Below are 22,863 nucleotides of genomic sequence, written 5' to 3'. Positions count from 1 at the left end.
GGATGACGTGGTAGAGCGAGGTGGTAGAGTGAGGTGGTGGGATGAGATGAGGAGTGAGGTGGTGGGGTAACGTGGTAGAGTGAGGTGGTGGGGGTGAGGTGGTGAGTGAGGTGGTGTGACGTGGTAGAGTGAGGTAGTGGAATGAGGTGGTGGGGTGACCTGGTAGAGTGAGGTGGTGGGGTGACGTGGTAGAGTGAGGTGGTGGAGTGAGGTGGTGGGGTGACGTGGTAGAGTGAGGTGGTGGAATGAGGTTGTAGAGTGAGGTGGTGGGGTGTTGTAGAATGAGGTGCTGGGGCGACATGGTAGAATGAGGTGGTAGAGTGAGGTGGCGGGGTGAGATGAGGAGTGAGGTGGTGGAGTGACATGGTAGAGTGAGGTGGCGGGGTGAGATGAGGAGTGAGGTGGTGGAGTGAGGTAGTGGGGTGGTAGAGTGAGGTGGCAGGGTGAGGTGGTAGAGTGAGGTGGCGGGGTGACATGGTAGAGTGAGGTGGTGGGGTGAGATGAGGAGTGAGGTGGTGGAGTGAGGTGGTGGGGTGAGATGAGGAGTGAGGTGGTAGAGTGAGGTGGTGCGGTGACGTGGTAGAGTGAGGTGGTGGAGTGAGGTGGTGGAGTGAGGTGGTGGAGTGAGGTGGCGGGGTGACATGGTGGAGTGAGGTGGTGGGGTGACATGGTAGAATGAGGTGGTGGAGTGAGGTGGCAGGGTGAGGTGGTAGAGTGAGGTGGCAGGGTGAGGTGGTAGAGTGAGGTGGTGGGGTGACGTGGTAGAGTGAGGTGGTGGAGTGAGGTGGTAGAGTGAGGTGGCAGGGTGAGGTGGTAGAGTGAGGTGGCAGGGTGACATGGTAGAGTGAGGTGGTGGAGTGAGGTGGTAGAGTGAGGTGGTGGGGTGACATGGTAGAATGAGGTGGTGGGGTGACGTGGTGGAGTGACATGGTAGAGTGAGGTGGTGGAGTGAGATGGTGGAGTGAGGTGGTGGAGTGAGATGGTGGAGTGAGATGGTGGAGTGAGGCATGCCTTCATGCAGACACCAGACTAGCTTAATGCTAACATGACTAAGCTGAGGTTTGAGTTGGTGTTGTACAGAGTCTCTGTGAGTCTCTACATACCGGCACTGTTGAGTCCTTCTGATTGTCGATGTCGGGAGGAAAAAGAATGGTGTCGACCTCATGGATGATCCCGTTGACAGCGACCTCATTGTTGTACATCACATTAACGTTGTTGAGAAAGAGGCTGCCCTGAAATTATCCAAAAAACCTTCATTCAAATGTGGTTCACCCAAACAAGACCATGCAGCCATCTGATTGGATACCTGAATGGAGCTGGTGGTCAGGACACGGCCGGACAGAGCAGTCAGGTTGCGGGGTTGGCTCAGGTCGCCGGGCAGCAGAGTGTGGCACAAGACGATGTGGTTACACACGACGTCTAAATAAGCCTGTTGGTTTTTTTTGGACTGCAGTGCTTTCATCTGGAACAAACGGTCCTATCTTAGAATGTATCAACAGGCTCATCTGTCTGCTGCTTTCTGAGTTATTGTGGTCTCACACAAAAATCACACATGCTAGCTTAGCATTAGCACGTTTGATGCAAAAATGAGTCAAATCAACCAAATGAAGGAATTTCATCACCTTGTTTTCAAACTGTCTGTCCTTTGCGTATGCCTCCTCGGACGGAGCGAAGACCGTGTACGGGCCGCGACCTCTCAGGTTTATGTCAGCCACCTGAGGACAAAATGGAGCCCTTTTGTTTTCTCGTTTTGGAAGCAGCAGAATGAAGCGTGTTTGTTACGTACCACCAAAGACATGTAGAAGCCTCTTAACTTCATGATCAGGAGTTCCTGTCCCAAAACAAAGTATTATGACTTCAAATATCTCTGTAACTTCTTTTTAAAATTTGTTTGTCTGCACTCACTCTCGCCACGCTGCCTTTGCAGGACAATCCGTCTCCGATGTAGTTTTTGGGACACGTACATGTGCGAACACCCGGGCCTGTCATATTACATTTGGAAAGCCTGTGGCAGTCACCATTTTTCTAGAAACACATCAAAGCACAATTAAATCACAGAGTTTTTACGGTGAATTAGTTAAAGGCCCGGCTCCAATACAAGGCCGCTTCAATTAACCCCCTACCACCCGCCTCATTTTCACTTGTCAGTATTGCACAAATAAAAAGTGAAATTTCCCATCGATGAGATATACAGGCTTAGAAGGCCCGGCTCCAATACAAGGCCGCTTCAATTAAAGGCCTGTCTCCAATGTGAGGCCGCTTCAATTAAAGGCCTGTCTCCAATACGAGGCCGCTTCAATTAAAGGCCTGTCTCCAATGCGAGGCCGCTTCAATTAAAGACCCGGCTCCAGTACGAGGCTGCTTCAATTAAAGGCCCGGTTCCAATACAAGGCCGCTTCAGTTAAAGGCCTGTCTCCATTGCGAGGCCGCTTCAATTAAAGGCTCGACTCCATTGCAAGGCCGCTTCAATTAAAGGCCCGGCTCCAATACGAGGCTGCTTCAATTAAAGGCTGGCCTCCAATGTGAGGCCGCTTCAGTTAAAGGCCCGTCTCCAATGCGAGGCCGCTTAAATTAAAGGCCCAGCTCCAATACGAGGCCGCTTCATTTAAAGGCCCAGCTCCAATGCAAGGCGGCTTCAATTAAAGGCCTGTCTCTAATATGAGGCCGCTCCAATTAAAGGCCCGGCTCCAATATGAGGCTGCTTCATTTAAAGGCCTGTCTCCAATACGAGGCTGCTTCAGTTAAAGGCCTGTCTTCAATGTAAGGCCGCTTCAATTAAAGGCCCAGCTCCAATACGAGGCCACTTGGCTTTTATGCGATCACCATCACTTCAAACAAAGGCTCCGCCCACCTCTGGAGCATGCTTATTATATGTATAAAATCAAACCTTTTTGCATATGTCGATGAGCTCACAGTTCAGTCCATCGCCCGAGTAATGTTGATTACAGACACAAGAAGTCTGTGGAAAAGAAACAAAAGAAAATGTTTGTATATTACAATAAGAGTTTTTTATAATAATAATAATAATAATAATAAAAAACATGCAGAAATTCTATTGAAGCAGAGAAAAGAAATCCACTTTCTTTTTATATCTGCTGAAACTTACTTTAACCTTTACTGATCATCAAAATTAGACCAGGGGCTTTTTGACTCATGCAAAAAAATCAAACTTTTTGAACCAACTCTTTCAGACTGACTGAGATCCAGTGATTGTGTCACCTGGTGGATGGTGAGACCCCAGCCCTCAAAGTGAATTTCTGTCTCCACCCCTGTTGTCTGTATTTTACATTCTTAGTGGGCAGTATGAAAATAAATTTTTACTTTGTTTGGTCCAATATGAACACAGTCTGCATTGACGTGGCAACCTCCATTTCCTTTCAGACACGGATTTATCTCTGTGGAAAAACACAAAAAAAAATCCTGCAGATGTCGCTGTTTACTAAAAACCAGTAAACAAAGTTAAAGTCTAGAGCTTATTTTTAATAAATTAATGTAATGAACTGTATTAATACCATTAATATTTTAAACCAAATGAATAACAAACATGTTCTTATTTCATGTTATTTCTAAAAATTAGGTTTGTTTGCTTGATGGCGCCCTGAATCCTGATCGGTCATCAGTGGACCATGTTATGTGTCGGACGCAGCCCGGAGAACCGACCAGCGTTTGAAGGACCCAGTATGAAATAAGCAGAGCACGGTACAAAGGATAACAGAGTTTAATAAACATAACAGTGAAGTGATACGTAAACAACAAAAGAGTGCGCGGTCTGGCGTGGTGGATTGCGGTGCGCTCCCCAGCAGCGCTAACGGTCCGGAGCCAGAAAACTGTTCGGACCCAAGGACCCCGCCGACACCCCCCAGGTGGCCGCAACAAACCGAGTCTGTGAAAGAAGAAATCATTATGTGAGTCCACACTCTACACACAGAGAGAACACTCAAAGGTGTACAAACAGCAAACACTTCCTGGCTTAATTGCAAATCAGCTTCCCACCCTGCAGGCATAGAACACCCCGTTCACAAAACTCCACTGCAGTGGAAGCTGATTTAAACGACTAACATACAGCTCAATATAATAAGGTGTGAGGGACACCACATTTACTGACTGTATAAATGTTAGTCACAAAACCAAACGTACCTCAGGAAGTGTGCTGACGAGCTTGAGACCTCACCCCCTCCTCTTTCACAGACCATGCATCAAACCTGGACGTTCTCTGCATCCACTGATGGGAGATGGCTCTAGAGACGACGATCTCACCCGTCTGGTCACAAGGTCGAGTCTCTGGCCAACACACACTGTGCACTCCAGCCTTAAATGCCACCATGTTCCAATCCGTGTAGATCCACCACAGCTGTGAGTCCTGACGAGCTGCACGTGATCAGCCTCAGGTGATCAGGGTGAGGTCCTGATAAACTCAGCTACACAGCCACTCAGTCCCAAATGCGCACCACCTGGGAGGAAAACCAAAAGACAGAAACAGAAGACACACAAAAGCCAGCCAGGCACGCCAGCCACAACAGACCAGAGGTCCATCCAAACCACATACCGACACACACCAGTCCATCTCCAGTGTAACCATAGTTACAAACGCAGTCCCGCCGCCCGGGTCGAGTCCGCTTACAGATGGCGTAGAGACTGCAGCCTCCGTTATTCACCGCGCACGCATTTTTAGCTGCAGACACAAATAAACCAAAAACATAATAACTTGGACAGGTGACACCTGAACACATCCCTGACACACCTGGTGATGCGTTCTTATTCTCACCTGTGCAGATGGTTCCATTTCCCTGAAATCCAGCAGAACAGAGACACCGCGGTCCGAACCGACTGAGGACACAGCTGTGAACGAGCCAGAACATTTTAAGAAAAGATGTGAAACACAAAAGTTACAGACCAGAAAAACAACAGCATGCGCTAGTCCCACCTAATCAAGATTAACCAACTAATCTGAGTCATAGGAGTCTAATCTGGGCAATACATTAATGAGGCCAAATCTAAGCAGTAAAAGCATAAGTTAACTTTAATTAACAAAAACAAAACAATAGAGGTACAAGTTGAAAATATGGCATTAATGTGGTGAACTCCATGGAACCAGAGTTTGTGGTTCTGAAATTTCTTCAGGCTTTCAGTGAAGGAGTTCTGGCTACTGCTGGGTGTTGGTTCCTGTGCTGGTTCCTGCTTGATCTAAGCCCTCAGGAAACCGGTCTCTGTTTTTGACAGCTGTGCAGGAAAATATGAATCACCCAGCTAGTCAACTATAAGAACATTCCACGACTAGTCGAGTCCTAGCTAGTTGTTGTCGACCATCGTGAATTGTCTCCACTCTAGTTGTTTAGTCAAAATATGTCAGAGTGTCACTGGTACAATCTGAAAGGCAAATCTGTGATTTCCAAACTGCAATAATTTGAGAACAAAACATCATTTTGTAAAGAAACCATGTTACTGTAAAAATGTTGCATCATAGCACAAGAGAAATAGCTGACATATTGAAATATTTCAAAAGTCACATTAAAGTCAAAAGACAAAGAGACATTCACTTACTTTGCACTCGTGTGACATTTAACAGAACCACAAAGTTCATCAGGTGCAGATTCAATTTCTGAGATGAACAAACAAACAATCAGATTAGAGTGATGCGATTGCATCATCTCATAATTATCTCTAATTTTTGGTTTCATATGTTGAATTTAACTCCAATTTCAAGGTAATTTCACATCCACAATTTATCTCTAATCTCAGGATCATTTCACCTTTTACAGTCTTGTCTAATCTCAAAGTCATTTCACATCTCAATTTGATCTCTAATCTCAGTCATTTAACATGCCTTTGTTTCTCACACTTCTGGTCTATTTCATATCCTGAATTTAGTATCTCTCATTTTCAAGTTTACTACTTGTCATTGTCTCATCATTATTATTAGATCTCAAGTTTTCTTCTTCAAGTTTCACATCTCTGAATTTCTCTCATACGCTTGTTATCAAATCTCAAAAAAAATTCTCATGTTATTGCTGATTATCTCAGCTGTATCTCTGTGTGTCAAGATTATCTCAGATTAAAGATTTATTTTCATACTTTCATCACACAGGATGCCTTTCCAGCCCAGGTCACATTCACAAGTCCCATCACCATTTGGTCCATCGTTACAATCTCCGTTTTTACACAAACACTCTGCAAAGAAGATTTTAAGAAGTTTAAATCTGTCAACAATCACAAATATTCATTTCATAGCAAGTAAGTAAGTCCCTTTAGCTGCTCCCTTGTTTTTCACTAGGGGTCGCCAATCCAAGGTGGATCTGCATATTGATTTGGCACAAGTTTTACGCTGGATGCCCTTCCTGATGCAACTCCACATTACATGGAGAAATGTGGCAGGGGTGGGGTTTGAACCAAGAACCTTCCACACTGAAACCAAGTGCACTAACCTCTTGGTCACCACCCCAGCATAAATATTTATTCACACTAATTCTACAAACCCCAATCACAATGGGTGTATAAGCCACAGTGTATCTACAAAACATGATTGCAGTAGATTTAATAAAATAACAGTAGATCTACAAAAAATCACAGTGGGTTGATAAACTATGATCACAGTGGATCTACAATCCCTACTTAAAGTGGATCTACAAACCGTGATAACAGTGGATCGACAAACTATCATCACAGTGGACCCACAATCCATGTTAAAAGTGGATCTACAACCCATGATCACAGTGCATCTACAACCTCCAAACACAGTGGATCAAACCATGATTACAGTGGATCTACAAACCTTGATCATAGTGGATGTACAATCTCCAAACACAGTGGATCTACAAACCATGATAAGAGTGCATATACAAACTCCAAACATAGTGGCTCTACAAACTCCAAACACAGTGGATCTACAAACTATAATCACAATGGATCTACAAACCATGATTAGGGTGGATATACAACTTCAAAACACAGTGGATCTACAATCTGCAAACACAGTGGATCTACAATCCCTACTTAAAGTGGATCTACAAACCCTGATAACAGTGGATCGACAAACTATAATCACAGTGGACCCACAATCCATGTTAAAAGTGGATCTACAACCCATGATCACAGTGCATCTACAAACTCCAAACACAGTGGATCAAACCATGATTACAGTGGATCTACAAACCTTGATCATAGTGGATTTACAATCTCCAAACACAGTGGATCTACAAACCACGATAAGAGTGCATATACAAACTCCAAACATAGTGGCTCTACAAACTCCAAACACAGTGGATCTACAAACTATAATCACAATGGATCTACATTCTCCAAACACAGTGGCTCTACAAACCATGATCAGAGTGGATATACAAACTCCAAACATAGTGGATCTACAGTCTCCAAACACAGTGGATCTACAGACAATGATCAGAGTGGATATACAAATTCAAAACACAGTGGACCTACAATCTCCAAACACAGTGGATCTACAAACCATGATGAGTGGATATATAAACTCATAACACAGTGGATCTACAAACCATGATCACAGTGGATCTACAATCTCCAAACACAGTGGATCTACAAACCATGATCAGAGTGGATATACAAACTCCAAACATAGTGGATCTACAATCTCCAAACACAGTGGATCTACAGACAGTGATCAGAGTGGATATACAAATTCAAAACACAGTGGACCTACAATCTCCAAACACAGTGGATCTACAAACCATGATAAGAGTGGATATATAGACTCATAACACAGTGGATCTACAAACCATGATCACAGTGGATCTACAATCTCCAAACACAGTGGATCTACTAACCATGATAAGAGTGGATATATACAGTAGTGTTCAGAATAATAGTAGTGCTATGTGACTAAAAAGATTAATCCAGGTTTCGAGTATATTTCTTATTGTTACATGGGAAACAAGGTACCAATAGATTCAGTAGATTCTCACAGATCCAACAAGACCAAGCATTCATGATATGCACACTCTTAAGGCTATGAAATTGGGCTATTAGTAAAAAAAAAAAGTAGAAAAGGGGGTGTTCACAATAATAATAGCATCTGCTGTTGACGCTACAAACTCAAAACTATTATGTTCAAACTGCTTTTTTAGCAATCCTGTGAATCATTAAACTAGTATTTAGTTGTATAACCACAGTGTACTAGTGTGTACAACAACGTCTTGAACATCCCATTTTCCTCAGGCTTTCAAAGAGAAAAGCATGTTCAACAGGTGCTGGCTTCATCCTTGAATAGGGGACACCTGATTCACACCTGTTTGTTCCACAAAATTGACAGACTCACTGACTGAATGCCACACTACTATTATTGTGAACACCCCCTTTTCTACTTTTTTTTACTAATAGCCCAATTTCATAGCCTTAAGAGTGTGCATATCATGAATGCTTGGTCTTGTTGGATTTGTGAGAATCTACTAAATCTACTGGTACCTTGTTTCCCATGTAACAATAAGAAATATACTCAAAACCTGGATTAATCTTTTTAGTCACATAGCACTACTATTATTCTGAACAGTACTGTATATATCTACAAACTCCAATCAGAGTGGATCTACAACCCCTGGCAATAATTATGGAATCACCGGCCTCGGAGGATGTTCATTCAGTTGTTTAATTTTGTAGAAAAAAAAAGCAGATCACAGACATGACACAAAACTAAAGTAATTTCAAATGGCAACTTTCTGGCTTTAAGAAACGCTATAAGAAATCAAGAAAAAAATTGTGGCAGTCAGTAACGGTTACTTTTTTAGACCAAGCAGAGGGAAAAAATATGGACTCACTCAATTCTGAGGAATAAATTATGGAATCACCCTGTAAATTTTCATCCCCAAAACTAACACTTGCATCAAATCAGATCTGCTCGTTAGTCTGCATCTAAAAAGGAGTGATCACACCTTGGACAGCTGTTGCACAAAGTGGACTGACATGAATCATGGCTCCAACATGAGAGATGTCAATTGAAACAAAGGAGAGGATTATCAAACTCTTAAAAGAGGGTAAATCATCACGCAATGTTGCAAAAGATGTTGGTCATTCACAGTCAGCTGTGTCTAAACTCTGGACCAAATACAAACAACATGGGAAGGTTGTTAAAGGCAAACATACTGGTAGACCAAGGAAGATGTCAAAGCGTCAAGACAGAAAACTTAAAGCAATATGTCTCAAAAATCGAAAATGCACAACAAAACAAATGAGGAAAGAATGGGAGGAAACTGGAGTCAACGTCTGTGACCGAACTGTAAGAAAGAAAAGCTAAACGAAACCCATCATTAACACCTAAACAGAAAAAAACAAGGTTACAATGGGCTAAGGAAAAGCAATCGTGGACTGTGGATGACTGGATGAAAGTCATATTCAGTGATGAATCTCAAATCTGCATTGGGCAAGGTGATGATGCTGGAACTTTTGTTTGGTGCTGTTCCAATGAGATTTATAAAGATGACTGCCTGAAGAGAACATGTAAATTTCCACAGTCATTGATGATATGGGGCTGCATGTCAGGTAAAGGCACTGGGGAGATGGCTGTCATTACATCATCAATAAATGCACAAGTTTACGTTGATATTTTGGACACTTTTCTTATCCCATCAATTGAAAGGATGTTTGGGGATGATGAAATCATTTTTCAAGATGATAATGCATCTTGCCATAGAGCAAAAACTGTGAAAACATTCCTTGCAAAAAGACACATAGGGTCAATGTTATGGCCTGCAAATAGTCTGGATCTTAATCCAATTGAAAATCTTTGGTGGAAGTTGAAGAAAATGGTCCATGACAAGGCTCCAACCTGCAAAGCTGATCTGGCAACAGCAATCAGAGAAAGTTGGAGCCAGATTGATGAAGAGTACTGTTTGTCACTCATTAAGTCCATGCCTCAGAGACTGCAAGCTGTTATAAAAGCCAGAGGTGGTGCAACAAAATGCTAGTGATGTGTTGGAGTGTTCTTTAGTTTTTCACGATTCCATAATTTTTTCCTCAGAATTGAGTGATTCCATGTTTTTTTCCACTGCTTGGTCTAAAAAAGTAACCGTTACTGACTGCCACAATTTTTTTTCCTGATTTCTTAGAGTGTTTCTTAAAGCCAGAAAGTTGCCATTTGAAATGACTTTAGTTTTGTGTCATGTCTGTGATCTGCTTTTTTTTTCTACAAAATTAAACAACTGAATGAGCATCCTCCGAGGCCGGTGATTCCATAATTATTGCCAGGGGTTGTACAAACTATAATCACAGTGGATATACAAACCCTGGTCACAGTGGACTCCGTATTTGTTGCTGTTGCAGGTCTCGCAGGCCGTCCCATTAAAGCCCTTGTTACACCGACAGATTCCCATCCCGTTGATTCCATCCATACAAAGTCCATTCCCAAAGCATGGCTGACCCTTTGGTCCGGGGCAGCGTTCACAATGCTCCCCAAAATACCCGCTGCAGCACAGAGGAACCTGAAACACAAAGTTTTTATATTGTCGACTCAAAGTCTGAATGCAAAGGTGTGAATGCAAATGTGTTTCATGATAATAAAAAAATAAGTCACTCTAAACGTACGATGTGTGACTTCATGCAGTTTGTCCTGCAGCCCAAAGCCAGCACTTCTTTTCCATTGAGCATCTTCTTGAAGAGACATGGCATCGTCTGTGCGGATTTCTAAAAACAAAAAACAGACTCTGACACACTGTATTTAAAGTTTGGTTTTATAGTTGTTATTGAATTATCGGAGAAGTTGATCCGTTTACAGACCACCTGAACATTTGGTCAGATTTGTTCTTACGTCTGGAGTCAGTCCATTTGGGCAGACATTGTCTCGTGGAAAGACACAATCCAGACATAGCCCCTGCACAGAGAGAAAGACATTTTTTCACTGATTTATTTACTTTTGAAATGACATTTAACCCCTTAATGCCTGAATTTATATAGCTGTATATAAAAAATTTAAAAGTTTTGTGTGTGTTTTTGCCTTTAAGTAGATGGTAAATAATGTTGAGATTATTAATTTCACTTTTGCACAAAAACTAGATAGTAATATTGGGTATTCTGGTAATGACTTTATGTTATAATGTTATAATAATAATGATGGTATGTTGCAAATTTGCGACAACGGGCATACAGGTCAAGTTGGTAAGTTGCATATTTGAGTCAGAGATTGTAGCATATATGCGACGATGGGCGTTAAGGGGTTAAAACTTTCAAACTTTTCTCCAGACATAAAGACAAAATGATAGTGATGTTTTACCCTCACGCTGTCGTAACTAATGTCATCACAGCGATTTCTTTTGATTTGTAAAACTGCCGTCACACCGTGAATGACGCCGTTACCGCTCAGGATGTCCGACACGTTGATCTGAGCTTCATTGACAAACACCTGCAAAACAAACAAGCACTTTGTTCAAGAAAAACAATAAAGTCAAGAAATAAATAAAGTCAAGCAAGAAAAAAAAAAAAGCCAAATACAGAATGCTGTTGTTTCCTGACATACAAACTGATAAATTATTGTCTTATTTATTCTTTTATTAAAAAAAATACAGTGCCAGCGCAACATTATTTCAACTTATGCAAACATTTACTGCAACTGAATTTGTTTCTCTTCTCATCCAAGAAGCTTCTTCAGTGTTTTTTGGAGACAAACCTGTAGAATAGTTCCTGTAAACGTTTCGAAATTTCTTCCCAGGATGACTGCGAAATGACAAATTATTTCAACTAATCTCAAAGATAAATCATCTTATATGTTTAAATCTCATTTATTCTGATATACAGTCTCCTTTGTTTTAATATACAGAACATCAACAACACCCAAAGGAGGACAGAGATCATGATGCATCAACATGATGAACAACAGCGTTAGCATCAGTTAGAGATTTGGCCAAATTTGACTGACATCACACACACATATGCTGCATTCAGTGGCAAATGAGAACTTGGAATTTCTGTTGTGCAAAATAAATAAATAAAACAAAAACACCACGATATCATTATGGTGAGACGCAGGAAGCTGGATATACAACTCTCTCTGACCTTTCCATCTCGGGGGAAGAATCCGAGCTGGAAGGAGAATCCGAGCAGAGTCTGTTTGTATCCTCCAGACTGCAGGTCGCTTAGCTGCAGGCGCTCTGACGCCACCACATGGTAACGAGTGGTGTTTATATCCTGAAAGAAAAACAGGCTTCAGAACGTGTGTGAAGACAGATACAAAGTTTAACAACATGACATAGTCTTCTTTTGTTTCTCTGCTGTAACACATGTAACTTATGACATCATAAAGGCCTATCTAGTGTTTGTAGTAAATTTCCTCAAGTCTCCATGTAAATGCAGACAGGCATGATGGGAAAAAAAAAAAACACATTCTAACTGCCCTCCTCCATTGGCTGGTGGAGGTAATACTGGTATTGGACATTATTAATTATCAATTTATCTATACCATTGAAGTGGCAGCCATTTTGGTGAGGTATTCTGTGACAGCGGCGTCCGTTGGTGCAAAGACGGTGAACCAGTCCGACTGTGTGAACTCATTTGTTAGATTGTGTTCCTGAAAAACAAACAAACAAACAAACCATAAAATGCAAATAAGAAAAAGTGCATGCTGTGTGAAAATGCAAATTTGTGTGTGTACAATGAGGTACGATCTGAAGAGAGAAAACTCCGTCCTTAGAGCGAGCGACGCCAGCAGACCATCACTCAGTTTCTGATCTGGAACCAGAACCTGCACACAGGAGAAGAAACATCAGATTATGTGTCTGATCACTGAGCTTTGATCTTAATTGTTGATTGTTGTGTGTGTCTGTGTGTGTATGCACATGTATGTGTGCATGTGTACTGTTCTCCATAATTAATGTTTGTGTGTGGATGAGTTTTGTGTGTGTGTGTGTGTGTGTGTGTGTGTGTATGTGTGAGTTGTTTGGGGAGACGTTGACATGGTTACTGTTGCTAGGCACCATGCTGGTCAAAAACAAACATGCACATTTAACATCATGTGTTGTTGTTATTATTATAATTATTGTTGTGATTATAGCTATTATTGTTGTTGCTATTTCTGTTGTTATTGTGTTACTATTGTTATTATTATTGTTATTATTATAATTACTGTTGTTATTATAGCTATTATAGCTATTATTGTTGTTGCTATTGCTGCTGTTACTGTGTTATTATTATAGCTATTATTGTTGTTGCTATTGCTGCTGTTATTGTGTTATTACTGTTGTTATTATAGCTATTATTGTTGTTGCTATTGCTGCTGTTACTGTGTTATTATTGTTGTTATTATAGCTATTATTGTTGTTGCTATTGCTGCTGTTATTGCGTTATTATAGCTATTATTGTTATTATTATAAATATTATTGTTATTGTGTTATTATTGTTGTTATTATAGCTATTATTATTGTTACTATAATTGTTGTTATAGCTATTGTTATTATTATAGTTGTTGTTATTATAGCTATTATTGTTGTTATTATTGTTGTTATTATTACTGTTATTATAATTACTGTTGTTATTATAGCTATTATAGCTATTATTGTTGTTGCTATTTCTGTTGTTATTGTGTTACTATTATTATTGTTGTTATTATTATAATTGTTGTTATTATAGCTATTATTGTTGTTATTATTGTTATTATTATTGTTATTAGAATTACTGTTGTTATTATAGCTATTATAGCTATTATTGTTGTTGCTATTTCTGTTATTGTGTTACTATTGTTATTATTATTGTTATTATAATTATTGTTGTTATTATAGCTATTATTGTTGTTGCTATTGCTGTTGTTATTGTGTTATTATTGTTATTATAGCTATTATTGTTGTTGCTATTGCTGCTGTTACTGTGTTATTATTGTTATTATAGCTATTATTGTTGTTGCTATTGCTGCTGTTACTGTGTTGTTATTGTTGTTATTATAGCTATTATTGTTGTTGCTATTGCTGCTGTTACTGTGTTGTTATTGTTGTTATTATAGCTATTATTGTTGTTGCTATTGCTGCTGTTATTGTGTTGTTATTGTTGTTATTATAGCTGTTATTGTTGTTGCTATTGCTGCTGTTATTGTGTTATTGTTGTTATTATAGCTATTATTGTTGTTGCCATTGCTGCTGTTATTACGTTATTATTGTTGTTATTATTATTGTTGTTGCCATTGCTGCTGTTATTACATTATTATTGTTGTTATTATTATTGTTATTATAATTATTGTTGTGATTATAGCTATTATTGTTGTTGCTATTGCTGTTATTGTGTTATTATTGTTGTTATTATTATTATTATTATAATTATTGTTGCAATTATAGCTATTATTGTTGTTGCTATTGCTGTTGTTATTGTGTTATTATTGTTGTTATTATTATTGTTATAATTATTGCTGTGATTATAGCTATTATTGTTGTTGCTATTGCTGTTGTTATTGTGTTATTATTGCTGTTATTATTATTGTTATAATTATTGCTGTGATTATAGCTATTATTGTTGTTGCTATTGCTGTTGTTATTGTGTTATTATTGCTCTTGTTATTATTATTGCTATTATTATTGGCGTTGTACCTTATCAATGAGATGTATGAGTCCATTGGTTGCAGCTATATTCGATATGGTAATGGTGGCTCCTCCCACAACTGTTGACTGACAGAGCAAACAGATTATTATGATATCAGCGATCATTCGGGTGTCTTTCACAGCGTTGCTAACCCTATTCAAATGCTTCATGTGGATACTTCAAGCTGCTGAGCTAAGCTAAGCTCAGCTAAGCTAGCATTTTTCCATCCTGCTTCCTCTCTTTGTGCTATGCTAGGCTAAACACGGCCTGTATTCAGCACATGTACAAGTCTGGTACATGTAAGGATGGACTCTTTCATCCTCGCCACCTGTAGTCTCACCTGATTGGTTGATAAAGGAAGTGTTGTCCTGAGAAGTGATGTCACAGAGGACATGCTGCTCAGGCTGGATGATGGATAGTTTCCTGGAATCATGTGATTTCTGTCAGGGAGCAGATTGATATTTCATTTCAGGACGTATCCATGAAAAAAACAGACATTAGAACTTGTGACTGTTCAAAAATTAAAGCTGCCATCTCTCCAAAGAAAACCATGTGACCTGAGAAGACTTGGCAAGTTGCCCTTTAACGTCCAGAACTTCTTGTCTTCTGAAGACATTTTAGCCACGGCAGCAGAAGACGGAACCAGGAGGGTGATGTTCTGCTCCGACAGAATCTGGGACAGACCAGAGTCCTGGGACAGGACGAACACAAAAAGACAAAACCGAGTGGAGGACATGAAGGTGGTTTACAGGCCATCTCAAGCATTTTTAAGTATTTTTTGTGTTGGATTAATGAAAATGAGACCTACAGTTATCCAGGTGAGGAACTCAGAGACATCTGGTAGCGTCATCAACTCCTAAAAATCCCACAAATTAATTCTGTGTCACTCAGTAAGAATAAAACAGCAAAATAATAAAATATCACGACTGACATGTTGCCTTGCTCTAATCTGTATCTTGTTTAAAATCTCTACTTTCATCTCTAGTCTTATTATAATTTTGTCTCTCGCCTTCGTGTCCAAATCCAGATCTGTTTTATTTTCATTAAAATTCCGACCTGTTCCACGGTGCCGTAACATATTTTCCCGTCACCAGCGTATCCGTCCTCGCAAACACATTTCCACTGACCCGAGATCAGCCGACAGTCAGCCTGCACAAACAAACATCAGCTCGTGATGAAAACCCTTTAAATCTCTGCAGATTTGTTATTTTGCTGGTTTTCTGTGCATGTGCGCTCACAAAACAAGGTAAATATTAATGTCCAGCGGACCCACGTCTGGGATTTAAGCTCCTCACCAGGTAATGGCAGCCTCCAGTTTGGAGAACGCACTGGTTAAGGGGTTCACAGTCCCGCCCGTTCCCTGTGTAGTCCGCCTTACACATGCAGTTACGCTGTTGGTATAAAAAGGACAGGATCAAGACTAATCACTCCCTGGGGTCTCTACTGGACCACAGCTCCGAGTCCTTTAAAGCAAGATTACCTGTCCGGGTCCTACGGAGATGCAGGTAGCGTTGACATGGCAGCCGCCCCTATCCGGACCGTCACATATGTTGATTGGCCGGCATTCATCCCCATCCTCCGTCCATCCTGACAGACATTGACACCGGTGTGTGCTTGGACCTGTTTTTATACACTCTGCCTGTAGGGGGCAGAAAAGAGTTTAGACCCATCAAATACGACTTAGCAGAAGAGGAGAAACTCACATGGTCCCAAAATAGAGCCTGAAGAGTTCAGCATAACAGAAATATAAGATACATATGGTCATGTGACCAAGCAATACCATTAAATTCAGGGGGAGGAGCCTCTTCTGTGTGTTTACACAATGGGAGGAACCAGAATCTCTCCACCCCCCACCCCCCCCGCCCAGTCATTCTGAGTCTCACTAAAGTAACCTCTCATTTGAAACAAGGGGACCAGTGGATCGCCCAAAGACACTTGGTACCAAAGACATCCAGGCATCACCTTAGCTCATTGGTTAAAGTCCAATTTGACAACCATAGAGTAAGTCAGGAAGCACCAGGACCCTAAAGACCTAGACCTTCATTCTCTGGTAAAGATATCACTGTCACCAAACACCTCTGACCTTTGCATTCATAAGATCTTCCCAACCATCACTGGATCTCAAAATCTGAAGACCAAGAGACATGAACATCACCGCTAAGATCAGTGAATGTCTCTACAAGTTCAACACTTTCACCATATACGGATACATTTCTGATGGATGAGTCCAGGGAATCACTGAAAGCCTGAATCTTAGTCTGGATCCAGGACAATGTCAAATCCAGACACGCTGATTCCTCACTAAGGGTATCCATTGATACCACAATGATCATAGCATCAACTTCAAAGTCAAGGCCAGTAAACGTTTCCTCACCAATGAAAAGGCATCCAAGTTGCTGGACTCCATGATATTTCAGTTCATGGACAGACTGAACAGCGTAGGAGACTTGTCCAACATGCCTGGTGTGTTATGTGATTAGCTGCAACAGTGGCAAGAAGTAAGTCCCGAGTTCAATTCCACCCAGTTCCGTTCTGTGCCGGTTTCCAATACGTAGACCTGGATTCGATTCCTGGTCCTGCTACTTGTCTGTGTCCTTAAACAAGATCATTTGCATGGTCCCATCCACCTAGCCAGGGCATGGCATCCTGTGCAGGGTGAATCTCAGACCCTCACCAGTTTCAAGTTGTGCAATCCAGGAATACCAATCAATACCAATGGCTTCTTCTTCTATGACACAGTTCCTGATTTTTGGTGGTTGAGGATATGAAGCTCAGGTCCAGTGCTAATCACAAACCCCAAGCAAAATAAATCTGGTTTGAAATTTCACTCTGGTTCAAGTCCAAGTTACGTGACTCGTCTCTATGCCTCCGGGTTTGAACTGGTTTTGGATTTCGTAAAATGAAATGTGATCTGACTTACATTCACACTGCAGCCTCCTCGTTGAGGCGGCGCACACGGATCCAATTCCACACAAGTGATGCCGTCGCCTTGGTAACCAGATTTACAGACACACCTGCAAACAAAAAAACAGCAGACACGCCGAATGATCACTATAGTAACAGGGTTAGTTTATGACAATTTAGTTGATAAATGTTTAGGTTTTGCCTGTTTTTCTTATACTGCCCCCTGCTGTTATTTTTTATTTACCTCATAAGTGAGGTCATAAATATTCTACATTAACACATTTATTACTGCAGATGTTCTTCTAAATGTGTTGCTTTAAAAGTTGCTTTCACATCGCTGTGGTGAGGTGCAGTATACGCACTGTTGCGCCCCCTGGCTGAAGTCACAGTCTGCGTGGGCGTGACAGAACTGAACATGGATGCCACAGGCCTGGGTCTGGCGCTCACAGTATGGTCCGGTGTAACCTGACAAACACGAGTCGACTTTACAGCGTCCGTCGGCATCTGGACGGTTGTCACATAACCCGTGGATGCAGCCGCACACTGCAGACAAAGACACACGGACCAGGTTCAGGGATGCCCGCCGTCTGTCAGCTGTCAGGGGATCAAAGCTCACAGACATACCGCGGTCACAGCTGGGTCCATATTTGTTGGCGTTGGAGCAGTACTGACAGCGGGACCCTCTGAAGTTTGGTTCACAGATACAGGTTCCATTTCCTGTGATTCCCTCAACACACTGTCACAAAACAACAACAATAAGGTTGGCGCACCCACCCTGGTCGTTCCCACCCTGGTTGTTCCCAACATGGTCCTCACCTGGTCATTCCCAACATGGTCGTTCCCACCCTGATCCTTCCCACCCTGGCCCTTCTTACCTGGTTGGTCCCACAATTGCCCTTCCCAACATGGACGTTCCCACATTGGTCGTTGCCACCCTGGTCCTTCTCACCTGGTCATTCCTACTCTTGTCCTTCCCACCCTGGTCATTCCCACCCTGGTCCTTCCCACCCTGGTCCTTCCTAACCTGGTCCTTCCCACCCTGGCCCTTCTTACCTGGTTGTTCCACAATTGCCCTTCCCAATGTGGACGTTCCCACATTGGTCATTCCCACCCTGGTCCTTCTTACCTGGTCATTCCTACCCTTGTCGTTCCCAACACAGTCGTTCCCACATTGGACGTCCTCAACCTGGTCCTTCTCACCTGGTCGTGCCCATCCTTGTCCTTCCCAACATGGTTGTTCCCAACATGGTCCTTCCCACCCTGGTTGCCACCCCGTCCTTCCCAACCTATTTGTCATCTGACCACCCCACCCCTGCCCTCATTCTTCCCAACCTCTTTGTTCCCACCGTGGTCATTCCCAATCTCGTCCTTGCCAACCTAGTTAGCCCCCCCAATCATTTCCACCCTGGTCCTTCCCACTCTGGTCACCACTCCCGTCCTTCCCAACCTGTTAGTCGTCCACCCCCCACCCCTGCTCCTGTTCTTCCCAACCTGGTCCTTCCCAACCTCTTTGTTCCCACTGTGGTCATTCCCAACCTGGTCATTGCTAACCTAGTTAGCCCCCCCCCAAATCATTCCCACCCTGGTCCTTCCCACCCTGGTTCCAGTCTTTACATATTCTGGGTCTCTGTCAGTCTTCTTTGGAAGTGTTGAGGCAGCTTCTTTTTGAGGGAGATGTTGCTTTAAATCGGGTCTAACATGGTGCGTGCTAATGGAGGAAAGGGTTCTGACCTGACCGTGTCCAGAGCAGGGCTTCTGGAATCCTCCTGGACAGGGGCTGCAGTCTGGACCATAGAAACCTTTGCAGCACGCTGGAGTCTGCACAGAAAAAAAAAATTACACATTAAACTTTAAATTACTGCATTCTCAGGATCAGTTCCAACCAATCAGAGCTTAATTAATGCTCCGCTACCATCACAATGTTTAACATTAAAAGATGAAGGCATTCAGAGTGCTTGACCTTTGACCTTTACAGAAAACTTGATATAATGATGGCAATCAGATGAAAATGTTTGCATCCAATCAAAGCTCCACCTTTAAAGAGGTGTGTAAAATACAGTCTGTTTAATCCTGTGATAGGAATGACCGTGCACATGTATGTCTCTCTCGTTCTGTGCACACTTTGCTCCAGTAAATGGCCCAGCTTCAAAAATGACAGGCCAGAAGGAGGAGGAGCTTCTGCAGAAAAATGCACCCTGTTCATGGCTGCAGGCCACGTGTGTTACAGCGTCTATGACCTCACGGAAACATTCGTATCTGATCACATTTTGCACCCATCGTGGGAACACATTCTGGGATCTGACCTGATGTCAGTGTGGTGTGTGTGTGTTTGTACCGTGGAGGTTATGTTGCAGAGCGGCGAGCAGCCTTTTAATGGGAAGTTAAACCCTGGAGAACTGATGGAGAACATGTAATCACAGCCGTAGTTCGATCCCTGATTAAAAACACAAGAAGAAGAAAAAATAGATTTATTCTTATTTATCTGTCAGTCACAGAATATTACAGAATTTTATAAATTGATGAGTTTCAGGTCAAAGTGCATGTTTTGAGAATAATTCCAAACCAGCTGAACGGTGTGGGAGATCCCAATCAAGCTGTTACATTATTTCACATTATTTCACTTATCTTTTTTTTAAGCACATGCTTTCTGTGTTTCCCTTGAAGCTGTGACTGGTGAATAACCGATAAAACTCTCTCCAATCACACCCACTGACTGGAGCTCGTCTTGGTGGCTTCCCTCACTTGTCTCCTTGACATTTAACACAGGAGACTCTAATAACAGATTGAACTGAACTCAAAGTAAATCTTTTTGTAACCATCTGCTGAAAACTGTATAAAACTAATGATGTCTGTTTAAATATTACTTATGTAAATTTTATTTTCAGCTTATGGAGAAAGGGGCGGAGTCACTTTGATCCTCTCTGCACGTATCAACAACATAATGAAGGTGCTAACTTGCATTTACTCTTCATTTGGAGCTTGATCAGATTTCTGATTTTGTAATATGAACTCTTGATATCATAAAAAGGCACATAAAAAGCTCAAAGGGAATTTAATATTTTATCAGCATTACAGTATAATAAAAGAAAAGAAGTGTTGTTTTCACATTAGAATCTTTTGCAAAATGAGGGTTATTTGCTCCTTCCCAAGTGCAGGACCAACAGACTGTACAACTCCTCACTCAGGGGGAGGAGGAGTAACAGGAAGACAGGGGACGGGAAGGAGAGGAACAGTAGTAGCCAGTAAACCAGTAGCAATCAGTATATCTGGCATTTATATTTATATATGCAAACTTTTTTAACTTTCACTTTTGATGCTCTGTGTGCTTCTTACCCTGTGTGCTGCTATACAATGTTGCTGGAACCTCAGTTTCCTTGAGGATGTTTTCCCAAGGGATTAATAGAGTTCTATCTAATCTAATTATGACTTTTTTGTCATATTAACACTGTTTTTATTTTTTATAAATTACTTTATTCTTCATTCCCACATGTCCCACCAATTTTCCAGTGATGTCATAAGAGTGTGACTGTGTGACGTATCAGAGTTGCTGAAAAATGAGCAGAGTGAGACGTCTTACTGTGAAAACTCCAGACGTACACTGCATCAGTTTAATCTTTGAGCAGCTCATACATGGACCCTGAAAAACAAACCATGCTGCATTATTACAAACACACAGCTGTCAAACCCTCATTTCAGTAAGCTCCGCCCTCTCATAGCTACAGTAACACCCCATTTCACAAACAGTAAAGGTCACTGACCCTGCTCCTGTCCTGCTCCACCCACTGCTAACTAATTAACACAGGTGAGCTCACATCAGCTGGACATGTGACCTCCAACAGCAGGGTCAGTGACCCCTGCTGTAACAGATCTTCAGGATGTTCCTGCTGCAGATTTTTGCAGATGACTTTGTGTTGTGCAGCTCCAGAAGGACCTAGAGGACACTGGAATGACAGAAAAAGGCTATGGAAAGTTGACAGGAAGAGGAGGGAGTATCTGAGGGGGTTAATGAAGATCACAGTTCAGATCAGAAAAGAGTGAACAGGTTTAAATGCTTGAAGATGGAGACTTGAGAACAGAAATAATCCACAAAGTAAAGTCTGAATGGAACAACTGGAGGGATGTGAGAGTTCAGGCACAGGTCAAAAGGTCAGGTCTACAAGACTGGTAATGATGTAAGAACCTGCGACATGAGCTGTGAAGGGAGCGCAGAAGAAGAAATTTGAATGCTGAAGAACACGTGGAGTTCCAAAGATGGACAGAATAAAAAAACAAGACCATCCAGGAAAGCAGGCTGAGCAGGTTTGGACGTGGGACAGAAGAGACAATGGATATGTCCCTGAAAGAGAGATGAGAAGAAGAGGGGAAGAGGAAGAGAAGAAAGCTGAAGGATAGAAGGACAGAGTAAAGGAGGTTCAGCACCACACAGTGTGGAGAAAGTCTATCAAAACCATCAAGACACATGTGCTGAAAGAAATCAAAGGTTGAAAAAAGAAACTGGAAAGTAAAGTACAGTCTGGTATAAGTCCTGGATGGCAACCACTGAGACACACAACTGGTCCATCGCCGCCTCGCTAAAGTAACCAATTTTGGAGGATCCTCTGGAAAGACACAAAGTCGTTCCCGAGGATCCTCCAAACTGACCTGCTACCAACGACATCCAGTCGTCACCTTAGGTCACTGGTTAGAGTCCAAGTCTGAGAACCAGACAGTAAGAAGTGTAGAAATAAAATGTACTTAAAAATTAGACAAGTGTATGAAGTCAAAACGTGTCGAATGATTGAATGAAACCCACGCTGATGATCTCTGTGACTGTGAGGTCACATCGGTGTGGCAGCACCGGTTCAATGGAGGCTGGAATCAGAACGCCGTCCAGCACATACAGCCGTCCGTTCTTCGCCTCGACGTCCGCCTCCACCACAGCCGCACCGTTGACCAGAATCTGACCCTGACAGGAAGCAACGTCAGACACGAAGCACAAAGTTAAAACAACATTTACAACTCGTGGACCAAATAAAGTCCCGACTGCTGAAGTCAACGTTATGTCATTAAGCTCGTCTGAAGAACCGCCCTGTGGAGACACACCTGACCTCCAAGGTAAGTCCAAACAAACCCACTGTCACCAATACGGCCATATGATCTGACAGGTCAGACCTTCAGTCTGAGACGAGGGTCTCCATCTGGTCCTCTTCACTACCACTTCCTGGCTCCTGCATTCCGAACTGTCCTCCTGGATTTTACTCCAGTACAGGTGTCATCTTCTCATGGACATGAACTCTGACCACAGACATGAAGTCTTCCAGGCTGATATCTCCTCAGATTGAATCATAATCCAAAAACCTGATCTGGTAATCTGGGATTATCGATTATGGTTCTCAGTCTCCCAGGAGAGAGATATCCAGGGGTGAACCTGAAAGCTACTAAACATCTCGTCGTGTTTCTGCCATC

At 42.0% G+C, this 22,863-nt stretch overlaps 1 protein-coding gene across 1 annotated transcript in view; it reads right to left on the bottom strand.

Moving 5' to 3' along the window:
* The window catches only part of stab2 (stabilin 2), a 48,575-nt gene that overhangs the window by 13,286 nt on the left and 12,426 nt on the right, over positions 1-22,863 (bottom strand). The window contains exons 18-49 of the mRNA XM_034163141.1: positions 22,211-22,363; positions 20,996-21,055; positions 19,754-19,852; positions 19,150-19,236; positions 18,043-18,154; positions 17,781-17,961; positions 17,435-17,528; positions 15,995-16,153; positions 15,810-15,905; positions 15,571-15,663; positions 15,323-15,370; positions 15,072-15,205; positions 14,855-14,954; positions 14,523-14,600; positions 12,605-12,694; positions 12,413-12,520; positions 12,010-12,141; positions 11,231-11,359; positions 10,769-10,831; positions 10,546-10,644; positions 10,247-10,442; positions 6,073-6,168; positions 5,542-5,599; positions 4,766-4,839; positions 4,547-4,672; positions 3,322-3,395; positions 2,888-2,959; positions 1,906-2,025; positions 1,787-1,831; positions 1,623-1,715; positions 1,307-1,462; positions 1,104-1,232 (exon numbers count right to left, since the gene is read on the bottom strand). Of these exons, the coding sequence (XP_034019032.1) occupies positions 1,104-1,232; positions 1,307-1,462; positions 1,623-1,715; positions 1,787-1,831; positions 1,906-2,025; positions 2,888-2,959; positions 3,322-3,395; positions 4,547-4,672; positions 4,766-4,839; positions 5,542-5,599; positions 6,073-6,168; positions 10,247-10,442; positions 10,546-10,644; positions 10,769-10,831; positions 11,231-11,359; positions 12,010-12,141; positions 12,413-12,520; positions 12,605-12,694; positions 14,523-14,600; positions 14,855-14,954; positions 15,072-15,205; positions 15,323-15,370; positions 15,571-15,663; positions 15,810-15,905; positions 15,995-16,153; positions 17,435-17,528; positions 17,781-17,961; positions 18,043-18,154; positions 19,150-19,236; positions 19,754-19,852; positions 20,996-21,055; positions 22,211-22,363 (3,354 nt within the window). The remainder of the gene's footprint in view (positions 1-1,103; positions 1,233-1,306; positions 1,463-1,622; positions 1,716-1,786; positions 1,832-1,905; positions 2,026-2,887; positions 2,960-3,321; positions 3,396-4,546; positions 4,673-4,765; positions 4,840-5,541; positions 5,600-6,072; positions 6,169-10,246; positions 10,443-10,545; positions 10,645-10,768; positions 10,832-11,230; positions 11,360-12,009; positions 12,142-12,412; positions 12,521-12,604; positions 12,695-14,522; positions 14,601-14,854; positions 14,955-15,071; positions 15,206-15,322; positions 15,371-15,570; positions 15,664-15,809; positions 15,906-15,994; positions 16,154-17,434; positions 17,529-17,780; positions 17,962-18,042; positions 18,155-19,149; positions 19,237-19,753; positions 19,853-20,995; positions 21,056-22,210; positions 22,364-22,863) is intronic.

Source organism: Thalassophryne amazonica, chromosome 22, assembly GCF_902500255.1.
Source record: "Thalassophryne amazonica chromosome 22, fThaAma1.1, whole genome shotgun sequence".
Lineage (NCBI taxonomy): Eukaryota > Metazoa > Chordata > Actinopteri > Batrachoidiformes > Batrachoididae > Thalassophryne > Thalassophryne amazonica.
This window is presented reverse-complemented; position numbering and strand designations above follow the sequence as displayed.